General features: G+C 44.4%; 1 protein-coding gene across 4 annotated transcripts in view; it reads right to left on the bottom strand.

The window, feature by feature from the left end:
• The window catches only part of LOC140428598 (uncharacterized protein C20orf96-like), a 41,295-nt gene extending 20,860 nt beyond the window's left edge, over nucleotides 1-20,435 (bottom strand). Inside the window, exons 1-6 of one of the 4 annotated variants that reach the window (XM_072515248.1) lie at nucleotides 20,328-20,435; nucleotides 13,553-13,633; nucleotides 12,205-12,373; nucleotides 8,593-8,720; nucleotides 1,172-1,330; nucleotides 332-431 (exon numbers count right to left, since the gene is read on the bottom strand). In XM_072515248.1, coding sequence (XP_072371349.1) covers nucleotides 332-431; nucleotides 1,172-1,330; nucleotides 8,593-8,720; nucleotides 12,205-12,373; nucleotides 13,553-13,618 — 622 coding nt within the window. In that variant the 5' untranslated portion in view covers nucleotides 13,619-13,633; nucleotides 20,328-20,435. Of the gene's footprint in view, nucleotides 1-331; nucleotides 432-1,171; nucleotides 1,331-8,592; nucleotides 8,721-12,204; nucleotides 12,374-13,552; nucleotides 13,634-20,063; nucleotides 20,085-20,327 lie in introns of those variants that run through there. The other 3 variants (XM_072515249.1, XM_072515245.1, XM_072515247.1) reach the window with 3 other exon arrangements.
• Between the last annotated feature and the right edge of the window lie 1,994 nt (nucleotides 20,436-22,429).

The following is a 22,429-nucleotide window of genomic DNA, read 5'->3' as shown; positions in this document are numbered from 1 at the left end:
ACTAAAGTCAAAATGAATACAAAACCCAAAGAGGCAAAAATGTTGTGATGAACATACAGATTTTAAATGATATGCCACTACTACGGAGGCCCTTGAAGGGCAATTCTACTGACTGTTTCAGCATGGTACTGGGCTTAGCAACTCTTCAAAGCCAGTTTCCCGAAGTAGGTGCCCAGAATTCAATTATAATCAAGAACCTAGTAGATCCTTAGATTTTTCAGACGCACAGGCATGGCTGGTTTCCCTTCTCTACCAAAGGGAAACGATGCAAATTGCACTGCACATACTTACAAAAGGAACATTCACAATATACAAATGGTTCTTCACTGACCTCCGTATTTTTGCCCCACTATTTCCTCAGTATCTTTGAGGTCGTTGTTTGCTGCTTCAATCTCCTGTCGCTTCCATTCACTTACACCAGAAATTCCTTTCTTACATACAAAATGAGGGAGGAAATTGAAAGAGCAATATCAGACTAGAGAGAACGGATCCAATTTATGCACTCTCATTTTTGCTCCATTCTGTTCAGTTTCTTGTTGTAAAATATGCTGGTACAAAGTAACCATAGCTCTCATTCTGCAACATGCTGAAAAGGGCAATCGACCAAAGTTAATACTGGGGCTGTGCATTTTTCTGTTTGGTACCAGCAAGTCAGCTGATTCTCCTGGCTTGGGAGTCTTGCATGCCAACACTAGCTGTTTAACTAAACATTACTTTCACATCAATTTTGTACACCAGTTTCTACGGAAATCCCTCAGATCGATTAAAGTCGGTTTGCTTCTTTTATTTTCCCAGCTCTTTAAAATTACACGTGTTGTGGTTCTTTTGAGTGCTCACATTTTCTAGTCATAGCCATGACCTACATCTGCTTCTAGTCTCTTGTCAGTCTCTCACTGAAGGCCCACAAGAAAGCAAACTAGCCTTTGTTAATCTCACTCTTCAATGAGACGCAATAGAATGGTTAGGTTTGACTGACCTTCCACATTCCACACTGGTTCTGTAAATGACAGCAAGAAATCGCAAAGGTACCCAGACAGGCTAAAAGTGAATGGGGAAATCTATGACAGTTCAATTGGAAGGAAGAGGCAGGTCATCCACTTACAGAATTTAGAGTCATAGTTGAGAAAAGCAGTCAGATGGATATCATGTGGCACACAAGTCAGTTACATACCCTAAACTTGCTGTACTGAACCAGTAGGTTTCTGGATTCTTTCATGGCGACTTCATCCATCTCTTTCATTTCCTTTGCCAGTTTCATGTTCATGTCCAGGAGGTTCTTGCTATATTCCTTGCACTCATCCAGCTGCTTCTTCTTTGCTGTTATCAGATACTATAAAGCAGTATGGTTAAAAATGAGACTTTCAAACTACAACTGTATGCTCAGCTGAAGAGTTGAAATCTTAAAAAGTGACAAGCTGCAGAGGGTTTAATGGACTTCTATAAACCAGGTCCCTGGTCCCCCCCCCCCCCCCCCCCCGTCCCGCTTTATGTCCTTTACCCCATGTGAATTCCAATGCATGTATATCTGCAAAGCATGAGAAGAACCATGTGCATTCCTTAAGTGTTTTTATTTATTTTGCCTCTATCCTGTATAAGGACATAAGAACTAGGAGCAGGAGTAGGCCATCTGGCCCCTTGAGCCTGCTCTGCCATTCAATGAGATCATGGCGGAACTTTTGTGGACTCAACTCCACTTTCCGGCCCGAACACCATAACCCTTAATCCCTTTATTCTTCAAAAAACTATCTATCTTTATCTTAAAAACATTTAATGAAGGAGCCTCTACTGCTTCACTGGGCAAGGAATTCCATAGATTCACAACCCTTTGGGTGAAGAGGTTCCTCCTAAACTCAGTCCTAAATCTACTTCCCCTTATTTTGAGGCTATGCCCCCTAGTTCTGCTTTCACCCACCAGTGGAAACAACCTGCCCGCATCTATCCTATCTATTCCCTTTATAATTTTATATGTTTCTATAAGATCCCCCCTCATCCTTCTAAATTCCAACGAGTACAGTCCCAGTCTACTCAACCTCTCCTCATAATCCAACCCCTTCAGCTCTGGGATTAACCTAGTGAATCTCCTCTGCACACCCTCCAGTGCCAGTACGTCCTTTCTCAAGTAAGGAGACCAAAACTGAACACAATACTCCAGGTGTGGCCTCACTAACACCTTATACAATTGCAGCATAACCTCCCTAGTCTTAAACTCCATCCCTCTAGCAACGAAGCACAAAATTCCATTTGCCTTCTTAATCACCTGTTGCACCTGTAAACCAACTTTTGCGACTCATGCACTAGCACACCCAGGTCTCTCTGCACAGCAGCATGTTTTAATATTTTATCATATAAATAATAATCCCTTTTGCTGTTATTCCGACCAAAATGGATCTCACATTTGTCAACATTGTATTCCATCTGCCAGACCCTAGCCCATTCATTTAGCCTATCCAAATCCCTCTGCAGGCTTCCAGTATCCTCTGCACTTTTTGTTTTACCACTCATCTTAGTGTCGTCTGCAAACTTGGACACATTGCCCTTGGTCCCCAACTCCAAATCATCTATGTAAATTGTGAACAATTGTGGACCCAACACTGATCCCTGAGGGACACCACTAGCTACTGATTGCCAACCAGAGAAACACCCATTAATCCCCACTCTTTGCTTTCTATTAATTAACCAATCCTCTATCCATGTTACTACTTTCCCCTTAATGCCATGCATCTTTATCTTATGCAGCAACCTTTTGTGTGGCACCTTGTCAAAGGCTTTCTGGAAATCCAGATATGCCACATCCATTGGCTCACCGTTATCTACCGCACTGGTAACGTCCTCAAAAAATTCCACTAAATTAGTTAGGCACGACCTGCCCTTTATGAACCCATGCTGCGTCTGCCCAATGGGACAATTTCCATCCAGATGCCTCGCTATTTCTTCTTTGATGATAAGATTCCAGCATCTTCCCTACTACCGAAGTTAAGCTCACTGGCCTATAATTACCCGCTTTCTGCCTACCTCCTTTTTTAAACAGTGGTGTCACGTTTGCTAACTTCCAATCCGCCGGGACGACCCCAGAGTCTAGTGAATTTTGGTAAATTATCACTAGTGCATTTGCAATTTCCCTAGCCATCTCTTTTAGCACTCTGGGATGCATTCCATCAGGGCCAGGAGACTTGTCTACCTTTAGCCCCATTATCACAGAATTTACAGTGCAGAAGCTTGCCCATCACTACCTCCTTAGTGATAACAATCCTCTCAAGGTCCTCACCTGTCATAGCCTCATTTCCATCAGTCACTGGCATGTTATTTGTGTCTTCCACTGTGAAGACCGACCCAAAAAACCTGTTCAGTTCCTCAGCCATTTCCTCATCTCGCATTATTAAATCTCCCTTCTCATCCTCTAAAGGACCGATATTTACCTTAACCACACTTTTTTTGTTTTATATATTTGTAGAAACTTTTAGTATGTTTTTATATTCTGGGCAAGTTTACTCTCATAATCTCTCTTACTCTTCTTTATAGCTTTTTTAGTCGCTTTCTGTTGATTTCCCAGTCCTCTAGTCCCCCACTAATCTTTGCTACTTTGTATGCTTTTTCCTTCAATTTGATACTCTCCCTTACTTCCTTAGATATCCACGGTCGATTTTCCCTCTTTCTACCGTCCTTTCTTTTTGTTGGTATAAACCTTTGCTGAGCACTGTGAAAAATCGCTTGGAAGGTTCTCCACTTGTTCCTCAACTGTTTCACCATAAAGTCTTTGCTCCCAGTCTACCGTAGCTAGTTCTTCTCTCATCCCATTGTAATCTCCTTTGTTTAAGCACAAAACACTTGTGTTTGATTTTACCTTCTCACCATCCATCTGTATTTTAAATTCCACCATATTGTGACCGTTCCTTCCGAGAGGATCCCTAACTATGACTCCCTATCCCTATGACTCAAGCTATGTTGCACTATCAACCAAGATCACTGATGCAAGCTGCTTGCAGACCCCTACCAATGCTTTCCCATAACCAGATGCTCCAAGGTGCGCAAAAGCAGTCCAGAAATGACACGCCTGCTAAATGCCCCTTCTTCATTGTGTGGAATTGTTTGCCTTGGCAGGGAGATTTCCTCAGCGTAGGTAAGGCAGCGCGTCATAGCGCATACTTCAAAGAGATCCAAACCTGGATAAGCAGTGATTTGCTCAGTGATTTTATGCAGATTTTAGAATTCTACTGGAAAAGGAATAGCTTGTGTTCACATAACACCTCATGTTTCTCAGAATCATTTTAAAGAACGTTGAGAAGTATTGTGCAGAGTGGCGATGAGTTGCATGGAAAGAAATAATCAATTTTCAGGATTTTGCAGAGTTCACGACTCTGAATACTACAACAGCAACTTGAACACAGTGAACTCTTACAACGCTAAAGCACACAGTGAATTATTTTAGGTGAACTTGCTATCAGGCATGCTAACATTAGCACACAGAGAATCCTGATGGTTGAATGGAGGGCGATATGGAAATGTCCCAGCTGCAGGGAGGGGTCCGGGCCTCTCCTTACCTGATGCTCAGTGTTAAGCGTTCTTCTTTTTGATTTCCCTTTGTTGACACGGTAGCACAGTGGTTAGCACTGCTGTTTTCCAGCGCCCAGGTTCCAGGTTCGATTCCCGGTTTGGGTCACTGTCGGTGCGGAGTCTGCACGTTCTCTCCGTGTCTGTGTGGGTTTCCTCAGGGTGCTCCAGTTTCCTCCCACAAGTCCCGAAAGACGTGCTTGTTAGGTGAATTGGACATTCTGAATCCTTCCTGAGTGTACCCGGAGTGTGCCAACTACGGGATTTTCACAGTAACTTTATTGCCATTTTAATGTAAGCCTACTTGTGACAATAATAAACATTATTATTTATTTTATTTCATTATTTTTGGTACGTGGACCCAAAATCGGAATGTGCCATTAAGCAATGGACTCAAACTGAAGCAGCCTGCTAGTCAGGACAATGTATTCCAGGCTTTTTATTTTGGAGGAGAAAACAGACTCGTCGGCTCCGAGTGAATCTTAAGAACCAGCTTTGGTTGGCTGGCGACCTGGCCAGGGACAGTGTTCTGCCTGACAACAGCCAGTTATTGGTTCCTGGGTGATGCTTCTGAGAGAGCTGGGCAGAAGTGATCAGACCTTATAAGGGAAAGGAACTTTCTCATGCTGAATAAAGAACTGCTTTATTGTTCTAACACCAGTGGGAGTGCCTGGCACAACTTTACTACATATTTTATACGATCTTGAATCTACAGGGAAATTAAACAGCCTTACCAGAGAAAGCCATCTCAAGCCTAGAAGGAAGTAGTATTGCAAACAAATGCTTGAACTCCTGAAAGACTTGAACTGCAAGCAATCCTGGTGCAGCAGAGATCCTTTATCCTTTTATTTTATTATTTTCTTCCCTCTCCACCACCCTTTCCCTCTGTGTTGACTGTACATGTACAGAGTGGGGTGAATTGGAAAGGTGTACTGGGTAGTCAGTTTAATTATATTACTACTAAACAATAAAATGTTATTTGTGCTAATTTTACAAACTTGGTGACTGCAGTTTATTGGGCTCAGCCAACGTCCTCAGGTATTTAAAAATAACATCTAATTTTACACGTGTTGCGACTCCAGGTCAAGTAGGGCTGGAATTGACCACGTACTAGCCCAAGAGGTTGTGACATGCCATGAGAATGCATTTCATTAATCAATGTGTTGAGCTGTCTTTTTTCCCAGCATGAATATTTTTATTTTTTTACAGGAAATGGTTGCTTTGATCACTCAAAATTATGGAATTGAAATAACTCAACTCGCTTTCATGGATCAGCTGCAGTTTTGTATTTTGGAAGTACTGAAATGTAATGTTCCAGGCTGGGGAGATAAAATTGTATGTCTCTGCTTCCCTTACTGCATCAGGCTGAAGGCAGTAGTCGTACTTTAAGCAGGAGCGTGTATACCCCTGTAAGCTAGCTAGAGGGGAGTTGGCGATGGGCAGCACTCTGGTACAAGAGGTAAACAGGAAAAACCATTGTAATAATCTTTACTTTTGTCACAAGTAGGCTTACATTAACACCGCAATGAAGTTACTGTGAAAATCCCCTAGTCGCCACATTCCGGCGTCTGTTCGGGTACAGAGGGAGAATTCAGAATGTCCAATTCACCTAACAGAACGTCTTTCAGGACTTGAGTGGAAACCCACTCAGACACAGGGAGAATGTGAAGACTCCGCATAGACAGTGACCCAAGCCAGGAATCGAACCTGGGACCCTGACGCTGAGCAGCATCAGTGCTAACCAATGTGCTACCGTGCCATCGTATAGGTAAGATGAACGATGCTGCAGTAAAAGGATCAGACTGCTGGATCAAGTTGGAGATTTTATCTTTTCATTCAAGTAGCACGGAGATAATGTATGATCAGGTAGATAATAATCGCTTATTGTCACAAGTAGGCTTCAATGAAGTTACTGTGAAAAGTCCCTAGATGGTATAGAGTAGTGGAGACAGGGCCTCCTACTTTAGAGAAACAGATGCTTGTGGCTTAGGCGAGGAACCTCAGCAGCTGTCAATGTGTCTTGTGGTCTCCCTTTAAAAAAAGCATACTACAAGAGAGACAGGTGGCACTGTACTGAGGAAACAAGATCACAAACAACAAAGTATGAAGGGATAACACAATTCTGACAAATACTGCAGCAGCAAAAACATTTTTCTTTTATTTCAATAAGTCAAAAATAAAGACCTTTCCTGATAATGCCAGCATGTCCCTCAAGACAGTGCCACTCAGGCCATGTGGAATCAGTAGCAGCAAGTTTTAAGAGGAACAAATTACTTCTGAATTGAATCTGGTTATTAAGGGGAAATCTTAAGTGAAAAATATCTTTGACATTCATCAGTGGCAAATTTACGTGATTAGAAAACTCTTCACGTGCTGATGCCAGAACAGCCAAGGAGGAGTACAAGTGTGCTGTAAAAGATGAGAAACGTTTCTTCCGCATTGGACAGATTTCTTGAGCACGTATGAGAAAAGCAGAGGAAAATCTTTTAAGATTTATTTACAAGGTGTCATGTGAGAGTATCTTTAAGACATGGATGTTAAGCAATGTACCTTTAAGAAAACAGTGATGTCAGAGAGTGGGTGGAGCTGAGGTAAGGTCAGCCATTTTGCAGTTTAGTTTTGCAGTTTGGAGGAAAAGAGCTGGGTGTGTGTCTGTGTTTTGCAGTGAGCTGGATCTCTGCCATAAAAGACCATCTCTGGATCATTTGGGTGATTTAAACTTATAATACTGAAGCCTTTAACCTGATGTGATTTTGTTTAAAGGTGTTAAGTCTCTTGGAAGTTTGAAGGAACATTTTAAGGAATTATTTACTGTTGCAATATTTTCTGAGTTATCTTTGAAGTAAGGGGTGTTAAGAGATCCAATGTTTAATTAAGATGTTAAGTTGAGTTCATGGAATAAACAGTGTTTTGTGTTTAAAACCCACGTGTCCATAATTGTAATCCCACACCTAGGGAAAAAGCCGTGTGCTCGGAAAAGCAACAAATCCATTAAAGGGAGAGGTTGGTTGAACTCCATGATACATTTTGGGGTTCTGAAAACGCCTCGCCCATAACAAAGGATAGAACTTTTCTCATATAGCTAATTGATGTATTTGCGAGAGCTTGCTGTGCAGCGAAAGCACATATTGGAACACATCCCACTGAGCACCCTCTCCTTTCAGCAGAATAAATCATATTCATAAAACAGTTCTTGCTCATACAGCTCAACAGATTTGATGTGGAATGTACATAAAGGCAAGTGGTATTGATAGAAAGTTAATGTACGCTCAAAATTTAAGACTATCAGAATTTTATGCCGTGGGAGTATATTGAAAACAGTTGGGAATATTGCTCTCTTTAAGTAATTTACAAAGGGAGAAGTTCCTTCTAGTTCAGTGAATCTCTACGAAGCAGTTAAGTCACACAGCGTAACATCAAACCAGAGACTTTCCTAAATATTTGATGCGGATTGGTGTCAGTACATTTTTTAAGGCAAAAATAAAATGGGCAGCAATGCAGTTCTGCACACTGGTCAGTGACCCTAGATGGTAATGCAGGTGTGTGAATGGTGGGCGAAGACGGCAACAGGCTGACTGATGTGCTTCAGGGTGGAGTATCTTCTCAAGCCTAATGATTAATGTGCAGAAATGCAAACATGTATTAGGAGGAAACATGCCAAGCAAAAAATATCCAAAACTTTCTTTCACAGTCTGAGGATTCAGGGTAAACCATTTTGGACAGATATAAGGAGACATTTCTTCACACAACGAATGGCGAGTCTGTGCAATTCATTCCCACATGAAGTAGTTGATGCTAAAACTTTGAATATATTCAAGAGGCGGCCAAATATGGCACTTGGGGAGACTGGGATCAAAGGCTATGGGGAGAAAGCAGAATTAGGCTATTGAGTTGGATGATCAGCCATGATCGTGATGGCAGAGCAGGCTCGAAGGGCCAAAAGGCCTCCCCCGCTCCTATCTTCTATGTATCTATGTACATCCATCATGCACTTTTAGTACCAGGTCTCTACAGTGCAACAGTAACAGCATTATTAATAATTACCTTAAGTATAGCTAATTTTTTTTGCAATTCAGCATAACAAGGATCATCTTCCCTGATAAGCATTCTTTTCTGCCACTGGTGATCACATCTGCTTGAAGAGGGCTGGTCTGTATTAGGACGGAACATACCTAAAATAGACCAAGGTCTTGAGGTTATCCCGTAGGATGCTCGCTTAAGCTTGCTATTGTACTGCAAATATAAACATGTCAACATTGCCTTTAAAATAGTTGAATTACATACAAATGAGCTAAATGATCAAATGTTTCTGCATTGTGGTATTACAAGCACAAAATAGATTGAAAATGCAATTCAGCAGGAAACATGCAGTATCACAGATTTTTAAACATTGAAGCACTTACCATGCAATGCAGCTGGTTACCGGAGGCCTAACAAGTCAGTGACACCAAGCGAGTGAAATAATCGTTGTAAATTATATTCATCTGCCCCAAGATATGTTTTTAAAATTAATTTAGAGTACCCAATTATTTTCTTTTTTCCAATTAAGGGGCAATTTAGCATGGCCAAGCCACCTACCCTGCACATCGTTGGATTGTGGGGGTGAGACTCACGCAGACACGGGGAGAATGTGCAAACTCCACACGGACAATGACCCGGGGTCGGGATTGAACCCGGGTCCTCAGCGGTGTGAGGCAGCAGTGCTAACCACTGCACCCACCGTGCTGCCCTTACCCCAAGATATATTAATGCATAAATAATATCTTCTGCTACTTGCTGGTGGTAAATAGTAATTTTTTGGTATCACATGGTTGCTACGGTTTGCAACGAGCCTTTCAAGGATAAACGGGGCAGGTCCAACCAGTGAAATAATTGGGCAGGATTAAAGCGGTGAGATATAAATCTGCCAAACTATTTTTCTGTGTGCATCTTTTTCTCTATAAAATACTTTGAATATAAATACTTACTGAATGAGAGGATATAGTTGGAGCATGAGCAGCAATAGAGCCATCAACCAAGATGGGATTCTAAAGTTCAAAGCCAAGCCTTAACTGACATTTGCACTCATGACTAGGAAACAAATGTCGGCTGGTCTTATTTATTAGAAATTTGCAGGTTTGATCTCCACAGCTCATGATCCAAGTAGATACACTGGTGCAATGCTTTGGAGGTGCAGCTGTTAGTATCTTAGATGCATCAGCCTGGAACTCAGAAGACTGTGGGTTTAAGTCCTAAGAAAGAGTCTTGCGCAGGAAATCCAAGTCAGGGATTCCCGTCTTTCGGATAAACCAATTTGCCCTCTTCTGTAAAAGATCCCATGTAATGATTTCAAAGGAGAGCAGGGAGGTTATCCTCAGCGCCCTGGCTAACGTTTATCCCTCAACTAACATCTGAGTTATGAAATTGCTGCTTTGTGAGAAGCTGGTTTGTGTGCAAATTGGTTACAACTGTGACTATACATCAAATGTATTTGCTTGGCTGCCAACTCTTGCAGCGTCTAAATACACACAATCTGCTCTATAAAATATTATTCTTTCTTTTTGAGGCATTAATCTTTATAGCTGATCTGCAGACAATTGAATGCTAACGTTTACAAGGCATTGTTCCAAGGAAAATGGCCTGGCAAACATCCCTTCCTCAACCAACATATAAAAAATGATTCGTAACTCATTGTATGTCAATCGGGACTTTGGATTGGTAGCGGAAATCTCACCTTGGAGTTAAAAGGTGCAGAATTCAAACCTGCTCCTGATAGTCCGTGCCAGTGGACATCAGGATTCCAACTTTGAGCTGGAGGTTGACTTCCAGCACCATACTACTGTCTGGTGTATGTGGGAATCCACAATACTCTCCAAGCGTACATGATTGACCACCACACTGGATTGTTTACATTGCGGCCTGTCAGTCTATTAACCAGCAACGACTACTGGCATTTAAAGTCCCAACGTGCTTTAGCAGGAGCAGTGAACAAAATCTGACACCCACCAAGATAAGGAGTTCACTGCAGATGACCAAAGGTTTGGCCATAGGTATGGTTTGAAGGAATACCTTAAAATGAAGAGCGGGCGGTAGAGATATTTAGGGAGGGGCTTCCAGAGCTTTGGGCCCGAGCAGCCAAAAGCATGGCCACCAATGGTGGAGTGATTAAAATCTTGCAAAGGTCCTGAATTAGAGGAGTTCAGAGAGCTCAGAGGGATTAACGTCGGATGAGGCGAGGGCAGGCTTGGTCAACAGGCCAACAGGCGGCCCGTGACTTGCATGCGGACCTTAAAGCCATTCTGTAAGGCACCAAGAGCGGGTTTTCAAAATGCCGGTCTAACGGGATAAGTTGGTGTGGAAGATTTTGTAAGGAGCTGTTCCTTCAATCACGGGCCGTTCCTCTCCTGGGCTTGCTGCTGATAATGTGGGAGCGAACCAGTCGCTGATTAGAGCAGCAAATATCAGTGATGGTGAATTTTCTAGCAAGAGGTTTTCTTTCTGGGGAGGTTGAGGAATCACAGGTGACAAGGAGCCAGGTTGGGCGGGGCAGGATAAGAGAAGAAGAAATGGTGTGTTTGTGGGAGGGGGATGCTGTAGGTCTTTTTCAGATGGATGAACAAAGATGGATCTTGTCCATAATTATCCCTGTGGGTGAATAAAAGGAGACGACGCGTCAAACTTTTGTACCAGGCATCAGTATTGCTGGAGAACACTGCTCCTAATATCCAAATAGTTTTATTATTGTCGTATGTGTCTATTTTAGCATGAGTTTAAACAAAGTTGTCAGAACAGGAAGGTTAGAATTTCCCAAAGACTTCGGACAGTCTTGGAATTCAAAGAGCTTCTGAAATAAAAACAAAGTGCTGGAAATACTCAGCAAGTCTGGTAGCATCTGTGGAGAGAGAAAGACAGAATTAACATTGAGTCGATTGATTCTTCTTGGGAACTAAAGGAAGGTAGAAATCACTGTAGAAAGGGTGAATTGAGATGAAGATAGAACAAAAGGGAAGACCTGGGATAAAGTAGAAGGTAGGCGAGATTAACAAAGAGGTCATGGAACCTGGGGTAAAGCGATGGTACTGGCAGCAGTAAAGAAACAAAGTACTGGTCCAGAGTAGATGTTTAAAGGCAGAATAATAGATTCATAGATGTTTACAGCACAGGAGGAAGACATTTGCTCCATTGTATCCACGCCAGTCAACAAAGATCCGACTACACTAATCCCATTTTCCAGCACTTGGCCTATTGCCCTGGAGGCTAAAGCAGCACAAGTGAATATCTAAATACTTAAATGACTCACGCATCCTTTCAGGCAGTGGGTTAGACTCCCACCAACCTCTGGGTGATAAAGTTTCTCTTCAACTCCCTTCTTAACCTTCTACCTCTTACCTTAAATTTATGCCCCCTGGTTATTGATCCCTCTACTAATGGAAAAAGCATTTTATCCACCTCTCTATGCCCCTCAATCTTATACACCTCAACATGTTACAGTTATTGGAGGGAAGGGAACGGGTTAGAGCAGAAGTGTGGGAAATGGGTCAGACACAGTTGAGGGCCCTGTCAATCAGTGTGGGGTTGGAGGGTGGGGGAAATTCTCAGTTGAGGAAAAAGGAACGCTTGTGGAAGGTAGCATTATACGCACAGATCTGACAGAGGCCAAAAAATCTGAAAGAATACCGTCAGACTTTTGTTGGGTGGCACGATGTGCTGATTTTTCCCTGTCTTTCTTCACAATCGTCCAGTGATTTCCTAAAGCTTCCGGCGACCACTTGATAGGTGGGAGTGAAGAAGTTTGTGCACTGCGACTCCTTCCATGTCTGTCTGTTCTCTCCCACTGACTATAATCCTAAACAAAAGCAGATGAACTTAAAAGTGATCCAGTATCATATTGGCTTAATCCGATCGGAATTAAAAGGTTCAAACCTCTAACCTGAACCTGGGTGCATAACCTAGACAGGCGCTAGATCGTAGAGCTAAAAGTGCTGCATGATTGGAGGAGTGGCCGACAGATGGGAATTGATTATTTCAGGCTCAGCTTGCCTGTTCAGTTGGCTATTAAAGTGAAATGTCGGATTTCCTCTACATGTGCTTGCTCATACATGGAATATAGCTGGTGTTCCATGGAGGAATATTGGGCATGCCATTTATAGACACAAAACATAATAAAAAGCAGTTTACATAGACCTTATACCCTATTTTGTGTTGCACAATTAACTTGGACATGTACAAGGATAGAAAAGTGGAGAATTGATCAGAGAGTGGGAACTGCAATGGGGACGACAGAAGAGCTAATTATGCCTCTAACTCAAATGGGTACAGCCGTCTAATGACACCTATTCAGAATGTCAAACACAATGTCAGCACGCAAACACAAACATTAGTGCAGTATGTATAAGATCCCATAGCATTTTCGCAAAGGACAGCGTAGGAGCTATCTCTGGTGTCCTGGTCAATAATTATCCCTCAACAAACATCCCAAATCCAAATATACATTATCTGGTGCTCATCACAATTTGATTTATGTACAAATTGACTGTCGTGTTTCTTACATTAGAACAGTGATTGCCTTTCAAAAGTAAGTAATTGGGATTTATAGCACTTTGGAATATGTTGCGATTATAAAAGGTGCTGTATAAATGAAAGTTTTTCTTCTTTCAGATTTGGAGCTTTACTCACTATTTAGATCCCAGTTTCAATAATAGGAGAAAGTAGTTTGATTGTCAAGTTCCATGTAGGTTTTCTAATGGTTGAGAATGCTGTCGCACCACACAAGATGTGGTCAGCGAGAGCACAAGGTGCTATGAGCTGCTGCTAGTCACATATTAAGTCATCAAATGGATGGTAAAAACAGGAAATAGCTTCTGGGATGTTTAATTGAAATGAGCTATCTATTTCTCTTAAGTAGAACTAATGGGTATTGCTGTATCCAGTCTGTCAAAGCCTCAATGTGACGTTTTTGTTTTAATTATGTAGAATGATATAAAGTATGTCAACAAATTACCACATTCTTACTCCTGATACTTACTACCATATCAAATTCCTTTTCCAAGGATTTCACAATACAGGTATTGCTTTCTGTCATTGCCGCCATCTTGGCCCAAAGGTTCTGTGGATAATAAAACAAATGATAAAATATATAATACACACTATTGCAGGTTTATAGATCGAGTCCTTCACTGTCACCAGGGTTGTCCCTGCTGCAGGCCCACCGTCGATGAAAGCAACACTGCTAGGACCACAACCAATTGTATTTATGTAGCAACAATCGTAACATTTTCAAAGGCACTTCACATGATTAAATAAAGGATGACACTGAGCTACATAAAAAGATATTAGTTGAGATGACCAAAAATTTGTTCAAAGAGTAGATTTTATACATTACAACACGTGGTCAGTTCCAGCCCCTCTTGACCCAGAGTCGCAACATAAGTGAAGTAGCCAATTGGCTGCCAGCCAAGTCCATCAAAATGTCATCACTGGGCAAGACCAAATAGCATTGGTAGTGTCCTGAGGTCAGATCAAAATAGCACATCTGCTGGGGGGGGGATTTCAGTAATCGTTCAGATACAAAAGTTATAACAGCCAAGATAACAACAAAAATACAGAATAGGTAAGAGAAATCAGGTTTAAATGGGAGGATCCGTGATCATGTACATAGAGGGTGCTTGATGTCAAGTGTACCGTGCAGGGCATGTTGACCTGCTCACTGCTGCCTCATTCGGCCGGAAGACTGCTGCACACAGCCCACGTTTCCTTCTCATTTAAAAAGCGGCAGTGGCCGCCATTCTCAATATAAATGCCGGTAGCGGCCGTTGGGCACTTCTCCTGCGATCGGGACCACTGTGGGACCGCCGTGACCGATCGCTCCGCGACCTGCCCACAGGTCACAACCCGCACTTTGAAAAACCCTGTTCTAGTTGTGGTTCAACCAGCGTTTTACACAGCCGGTTGGGCTGAATGACCTCTTTCTGTGCCATAATGGCTCATTACGAAGTCTTACAATACCAGGTTAAAGCCTAACAGGTTTGTTTTGATGTCACTAGCTTTCGGAGCGCTGCTCCTTCCTCAGGTGAATGAAGAGGTATGTTCCAGAAACATATATATAGACAAATTCAAAGATGCCAGACAATGCTTGGAATGCGAGCATTAGCAGGTGATTAAATCTTTACAGATCCAGAGATGGGGTAACCCCAGGTTAAAGAGGTGTGAATTGTGTCAAGTCAGGACAGTTGGTAGGATTTTGCAGGCCAGATGGTGGGGGATGTAATGCGACATGAATTTTTCAGTGTTTTTTGCACTGAGTGCTGAATTTGGTGCATTTTGAGTGCTATAGTAAGAGTTTGGTGACCGAGGGAGTATAAGGCTTCATTTTTATCTAAAGTTTAGTCTTTCTTTTATTTAGTTAATTAACTTAAAAGTTGCTGTTTGGTTTAGAAGAAGGTGAATTTTCAATCAGCTTTAAACAAGCTTCTACTTGTAGGCACTTGCAGCTGGAGCTTGTTAATTAGTTAATTGGATTAGGCCAGTTTTCAGAGGCTAGATTCACAGTATAAAAGTGATCCCCTACCGTGCAGACTTTGTTTGCACTGAGTGCTGAATTTGGTGCATTTGAGTGCTATAGTAAGAGTTTGGTGACCGAGGGAGTGCTGAATTTGGTGCATTTGAGTGCTATAGTAAGAGTTTGGTGACCGAGGGAGTGCCGAATTTGGTGCATTTGAGTGCTATAGTAAGAGTTTGGTGACCGAGGGAGTTAGGTGAGGAGGGAGTAAGGTGCTCCTTTCATTTTGTTTCCGACATTTCCGCAAAGAGTGCGAAGAGAGCCAGGAGTTTACAGAAAGTGTAGCTGACTGGGAGCAGAGTCGGAGGGCGGAGATCTAGTTAGTCCACAGGGCAGCTATATTCTATCAGGTATGAGGGGATGGAGGCTAGGCCAGTTGCATGCTCCTCCTGTAGGATGTGGGTAGTGAGGGATACCACCGATGTCCCCGCTGACTATACCTGCGGGAAGTGCACCCAACTTCAGCTCCTCAAAGACCGTGTTAGGGAACTGGAGCTGAAGATGGATGAACTTCGGATCATCCGGGAGGCAGAGGGGGTGATTGAGAAGAGTTACAGGGAGGTAACCACACCCAAGGTACAGGACAAGAATAGCTGGGTTACCGTCAGGGGGAAAAAAACAAACAGGCAGACAGTGCAGGGATCCCTCGTAGCCATTCCCCTTCAAAACAAGTATACCGTTTTGGATGCTGTTGGGGGGGATGACCTACCGGGGGAAGGCCCGAGCGGCCAGGTCTCTGGCACTGTGTCTGGCTCTGGGGCTCAGAAGGGAAGGGGGGAGAATAGAAAAGCAATGGTTGTAGGAGATTCAATGGTTAGGGGAATAGATAGGAGATTCTGTGGTCGCGAGCGGGACTCCCGGAAGGTATGTTGCCTCCCGGGTGCCAGGGTCAGGGATGTCTCGGATCGTGTCTTCAGGATCCTTAAGGGGGAGGGCGAGCAGCCAGAAGTCGTGGTGCACATTGGTACCAACGACATAGGTAGGAAAAGGGGTGTGGAGGTAATAAACAAGTTTAGGGAGTTAGGCTGGAAGTTAAAAGCCAGGACAGACAGAGTTGTCATCTCTGGTTTGTTGCCGGTGCCACGTGATAGCGAGGCTAGGAATAGGGAGAGAGTGCAGTTGAACACGTGGCTGCAGGAATGGTGTAGGAGGGAGGGCTTCAGGTATTTGGATAATTGGAGCGCATTCTGGGGAAGGTGGGACCTGTACAAGCAGGACGGGTTGCATCTGAACCAGAGGGGCACCAATATCCTGGGAGGGAGGTTTTCTAGTACTCTTCGGGAGGGTTTAAACTAATTTGGCAGGGGAATGGGAACCGGATTTGTAGTCCAGCAACTAAGGTAGCCGATATTCAGGACGCCAAAGCGTGTAATGAGGCAGTGGGGAAGGGAACACTGACAAAGGAGAGTACTTGCAGGCACGGAGATGGGTTGAAGTGTGTATACTTCAACGCAAGAAGCATCAGGAATAAGGTGGGTGAACTTAAGGCATGGATCGGTACTTGGGACTACGATGTGGTGGCCATCACGGAAACCTGGAGAGAAGAGGGGCAGAAATGGTTGTTGGAGGTCCCTGGTTATAGATGTTTCAATAAGATTAGGGAGGGGGGTAAAAGAGGTGGGGGGAGTGGCATTGTTAATTAGAGATTAAATAACAGCTGCAGAAAGGCAGTTCGAGGAGTATCACCCTAATGAGGTAGTATGGGTTGAAGTCAGAAATAGGAAAGGAGCAGTCACCTTGTTAGGAGTTTTCTATAGGCCCCCCAATAGTAGCAGAGATGTGGAGGAACAGATTGGGAAACAGATTTTGGAAAGGTGCAGAAGTCACAGGGTAGTAGTCATGGGTGACTTTAACTTCCCAAATATTGAGTGGAAACTCTTTAGATCAAATAGTTTGGATGGGGTGGTGTTTGTGTAGTGTGTCCAGGAAGCTTTTCTAACACAGTATGTAGATTGTCCGACCAGAGGGGCAATATTGGATTTAGTACTTGGTAATGAACCAGGGCATGTGATAGATTTGTTGGCGGGGGAGCATTTTGGAGATAGTGGCCACAATTCTGTGACTTTCACTTTAGTAATGGAGAGGGATAGGTGCGTGCAACAGGGCAAGGTTTACAATTCGGGGAAGGGTAAATACAATGTTGTCAGACAAGAATTGAAGTGCATAAGTTGGGAACATAGGCTGTCAGGGAAGGACACAAGTGAAATGTGGAACTTGTTCAAGGAACAGGTACTACGTGTCCTTGATATGCATGTCCCTGTAAGGCAGGGAAGAGATGGTCGAGTGAGGGAACCATGGTTGACAAGAGAGGTTGAATGTCTTGTTAAGAGGGAAAAGGAGACTTATGTAAGGCTGAGGAAACCAGGTTCAGACAAGGCATTGGAGGGATACAAGATAGCCAGGAGGGAACTGAAGAAAGGGATTAGGAGAGCTAAGAGAGGGCATGAACAATCTTTGGCGGGTAGGATCAAGGAAAACCCCAAGGCCTTTTACACATATGTGAGAAATATGAGAATGACTAGAGCGAGGGTAGGTCCGATCAAGGACAGTAGCGGGAGATTGTGTATTGAGTCTGAAGAGATAGGAGAGGTCTTGAACGAGTACTTTTCTTCTGTATTTACAAATGAGAGGGGCGATATTGTTGGAGAGGACAGTGTGAAGCAGACTGGTAAGCTCGAGGAAATACTTGTTAGGAAGGAAGATGTGTTGGGCATTTTGAAAAACTTGAGGATAGACAAGTCCCCCGGGCCTGACGGGATATATCCAAGGATTCTATGGGAAGCAAGAGATGAAATTGCAGCCGTTGGCAATGATCTTTTCGTCCTCACTGTCAACAAGGGTGGTACCAGGGGATTGGAGAGTGGCGAATGTCGTGCCCCTGTTCAAAAAAGGGACCAGGGATAACCCTGGGAATTACAGGCCAGTTAGTCTTATTTCGGTGGTAGGCAAAGTAATGGAAAGGGGACTGAAGGATAGGATTTCTGAGCATCTGGAAAGACACTGCTTGATTAGGGATAGTCAGCACGGATTTGTGAGGGGTAGGTCTTGCCTTACAAATCTTATTGAATACTTTGAGGAGGTGACCAAGCATGTGGATGAAGGTAAAGCAGTGGATGTAGTGTACATGGATTTTAGTAAGGCATTTGATAAAGTTCCCCATGGTAGGCTTCTGCAGAAAGTAAGGAGGCATGGGATAGTGGGAAATTTGGCCAGTTGGATAACGAACTGGCTAACCAATAGAGGTCAGAGAGTGGTGGTGGATGGCAAATATTCAGCCTGGATCCCAGTTACCAGTGGCGTACCGCAGGGATCAGATCTGGGTCCTCTGCTGTTTGTGATTTTCATTAATGACTTGGATGAGGGAGTTGAAGGGTGGGTCAGTAAATTTGCAGACGATACGAAGATTGGTGGAGTTGTGGATAGTAAGGAGGGCTGTTGTCGGCTGCAAAGAGACATAGATAGGATGCAGAGCTGGGCTGAGAAGTGGCAGATGGAGTTTAACCCTGAAAAGTGTGAGGTTGTCCATTTTGGAAGGACAAATAGGAATGCGGAATACAGGGTTAACGGTAGAGTTCTTGGCAATGTGGAGGAGCAGAGAGATCTTGGGGTCTATGTTCATACATCTTTGAAAGTTGCCACTCAAGTGGATAGAGCTGTGAAGAAGGCCTATGGTGTGCTCGCATTCATTAACAGAGGGATTGAATTTAAGAGCCGTGAGGTGATGATGCAGCTGTACAAAACTTTGGTTAAGGCCACATTTGGAGTACTGTGTACAGTTCTGGTCACCTCCATTTTAGGAAGGATGTGGAAGCTTTGGAAAAGGTGCAAAGAAGATTTACCAGGATGTTACCTGGAATGGAGAGTAGGTCTTACGAGGAAAGGTTGAGGGTGCTAGGCCTTTTCTCATTAGAATGGAGAAGGATGAGGGGCGACTTGATAGAGGTTTATAAGATGATTAGGGGAATAGATAGAGTAGACAGTCAGAGACTTTTTCCCCGGGTGGAACAAACCATTACAAGGGGACATAAATTTAAGGTGGAAGGTATAGGAGGGATATCAGAGGTAGGTTCTTTACCCAGAGCGTAGTGGGGGCATGGAATGCACTGCCTGTGGAAGTAGTTGAGTCGGAAACATTAGGGACCTTCAAGCAGCTATTGGATAGGTACATGGATTACGGTAAAATGATATAGAGTAGATTTATTTGTTCTTAAGGGCAGCATTGTGGATAGCACAATTGCTTCACAGCTCCAGGGTCCCAGGTTCGATTCCGGCTTGGGTCACTGTCTGTGCAGAGTCTGCACATCCTCCCCGTGTCTGCGTGGGTTTCCTCCGGGTGCTCCGGTTTCCAAAGATGTGCAGGGTAGGTGGATTGGCCATGATAAATTGCCCTTAGTGTCCAAAATTGCCCTTGGTGTTGGGTGGAGGTGTTGAGTTTGGGTGGGGTGCTCTTTCCAAGAGCCGGTGCAGACTCAGGGGGCCGAATGGCCTCCTTCTGCACTGTAAATCCAATGATAATCTATGACAAAGGTTCGGCACAACATCGTGGGCCGAAGGGCCTGTTCTGTGCTGTATTTTCTATGTTCTATTCATCCCCCACCATTTGGCCTGCGAAATCCTACCAACTGTCCTGGCTTGTCACAATTTACACCTCTTTAACCTGGGGTTACCCCATCTCTGGATCTGTAAAGATTTAATCACCTGCTACTGCTCACATTCCAAGCATTGTCTGGCATCTTTGAATCTGTCTATATATATGTTTCTGGAACATACCTCTTCATTCACCTGAGGAAGGAGCAGCGCTCCGAATGCTAGTGACATCGAAACAAACCTGTAAGACTTTAACCTGGTGTTGTAAGACTTCGTACTGTGCTCACCCCAGTCCAACGCCGGCATCTCCACATAATGGCTCATGTTGGCTGCAGAGCAATGCAAGCAGAAAGAGGGGGGGGGGGGAAATGCATTTATAAAGATAAATTACAAATTGCCCCGCTCAGCAGCGCTTCGCCCATTGCGGTGCACCCCCCCTGTGCTGCGATGTGGGGAACCATCCTCTGCTCCTGCCTGCAGTCATCGCCCCAGGAGGCCTGGTGTTGCCGGTTGCTATAGAAACCGCAGCTCACGCCTGGGGCCTAGGAGCAGAACCTCCCACTAAAAGTCCAAACGAAAGCCTCCAGTTTCCCCGGCCGATGGCAGCGCAAGGGCCCGGCCCGGCCAAGGCCTCACAGAATTCCGGATCACTCACCGCCGCCTCCGATGCCCGGCCTCCAACAATCACCTCTGAAGCCGCCCTCCGCCGCCCGCTCACTGCGCAGACTCACTTGCCGGCCGTCGAGACGATTGTTACGCCTGCGCATGTGCTGTCAGGCCGGTCCCGCGCCTGCGCGTGAAGCGCCCGAGCCCGAATTGGCACGCGCATGCGCGATGCGCACTTGTCGCCACAACCTGTGACTGCAGTGGTGTCACTGAGGGTGGGGAGCTCCGCCCACTGGGAATAGTTTAGGATAATGGGAGGCGGTGTGCTCTAGCTATAAAGTAGTAAGAGGGATTCATAAGTAAACGTAGACCAAATGTTCCCTCCTTCCCAATCTAGAACGAGAGGTCAAGGATATTGGTTGAGAGGCGGTAGATTTAAAACTGAGATGAGGAGGAACTACTCCTCGCAGCGGGTGGTGAATTATGTAGAACTCACTGCCCCATAGTCCGGTGGAGTCTGCATCATTAAATAATTTCAAAAGGGAAATATGATGTGGCGATGCCGGCGTTGGACTGGGGTGGGCACAGTAAGAAGTCTTACAACACCAGGTTAAAGTCCAACAGGTTTGTTTTAAATCGCTAGCTTTCGGAGAGCTGCTCCTTCCTCAGGTTAATGAAGAGGTAGGCTCCAGAAACAGAAGAAGGAAATAGATGGGACACCGTAGCACAGTGGCTAGCACTGTTGCTTCACAGCGGCAGGGTCCCAGGTTCGATTTCTGGCTTGGGTCCCTGTCTGTGCGGAGTCTGCGCGTTCTCCCCGTGTCTGCGTGGGTTTCCTCCGGGTGCTCCGGTTTCCTCCCACAAATCCCGAACGAGGCGCTGTTAGGTAATTTGGACATTCTGAATTCTCCTTCCGTGTACCTGGGGATTTTGACAGTAACCTCATTGCAGTGTTATTATTATTTCTGATTTTTAAAAAACGGGTTAAAGGAATAAGGGGAACAGGTGGGGACGTGGATTTCACACCAGGAAGAGATCAGCCATGATCTGTTTGAATGGCGGAGCAGGCTCCAACGTCCTCCACCTGTGCCTCCTTCTCCTATTTTGCCCATTGAGTCTGCACTGGCTCGTTGAAAGAACATACATTAATGATAACCATTCTACCCGGTAGATTCCTACCGGGTTCCTTCCCTGGTCAGTGTCTTACTGGCCGACCTTTTATATAATGGTTAATCGAGTCCCCCACCCCTCAGTGGGGAAGCTCGTTCTGCGAGGGCCACAGGAAAGATAATCATTCCCACCCCGTAAGTCCTTTGCAGGATATACATTACCCCCCCCCCCCCCCACAGCGCACCCAAGTCCGAAGACACTCTCAATGATCGGTGAGAGGAGGAGAAGGAGGCACAGGTGGAGGATGTCGGACTCTCTGCTGTTCTGGCAAATCATCATGTACTTGATGCACTCAATCTGTTGGTCTATACCTCGCCGGTGAACCTCGTCTGCGGCAGGAAAGCCATGGTGGACAATCGGAAGGAGACGGCTGAACTATTGAATCGGCATCCGAGACATTAGATGTCTGTGTTATGCTGAGATGCAGAAGCAGTCATGTATATAATGGTGTAAACGACCTCTGACCAGCAGGTGGCAGTGCAAATCTACCACGTGACTGTACCTCAAGGAGCTGGGAGATAGTCGTGTTAGTGGATAGTCGTAGTTGCAGTAGCTCGAGAATAATTTATCAGTATTAGTAGTTTCTAATATATTTCTCATAGTTATCTTTACCATGCATTTATTTTAGAATAAAACACTTTAACTAGTCAAGAACTAGAAGTTCTTCTGTGCATCATTCCTACCGGCCAAGCACCAGAACATAACATGCGTCTCTATTTCTGAATCCGAAGATACAATGATGGGCATGTCAGTGTCGACATAGATCGGAGGCATCGCAGGCTGGTTCAGCAATACAGTTGGAGGTTCCAGAACAGGTTTCTTCCAAGGAACCTCAAGAGAGAGCAAGCTCCGTGAGCGAATATGATCCAAATGCCATCTCATCAGTTGCCCCCAGACCCAAACTAGCTGACATCCCCTGATCTGCACCTTTCAGCTGGGTCTTTAACTGGGAGCTGTTCTCTGCCCATTTCTTTAACTTCA

The sequence above is a fragment of the Scyliorhinus torazame genome, chromosome 8 (genome assembly GCF_047496885.1).
Source record: "Scyliorhinus torazame isolate Kashiwa2021f chromosome 8, sScyTor2.1, whole genome shotgun sequence".
Lineage (NCBI taxonomy): Eukaryota > Metazoa > Chordata > Chondrichthyes > Carcharhiniformes > Scyliorhinidae > Scyliorhinus > Scyliorhinus torazame.
This window is presented reverse-complemented; position numbering and strand designations above follow the sequence as displayed.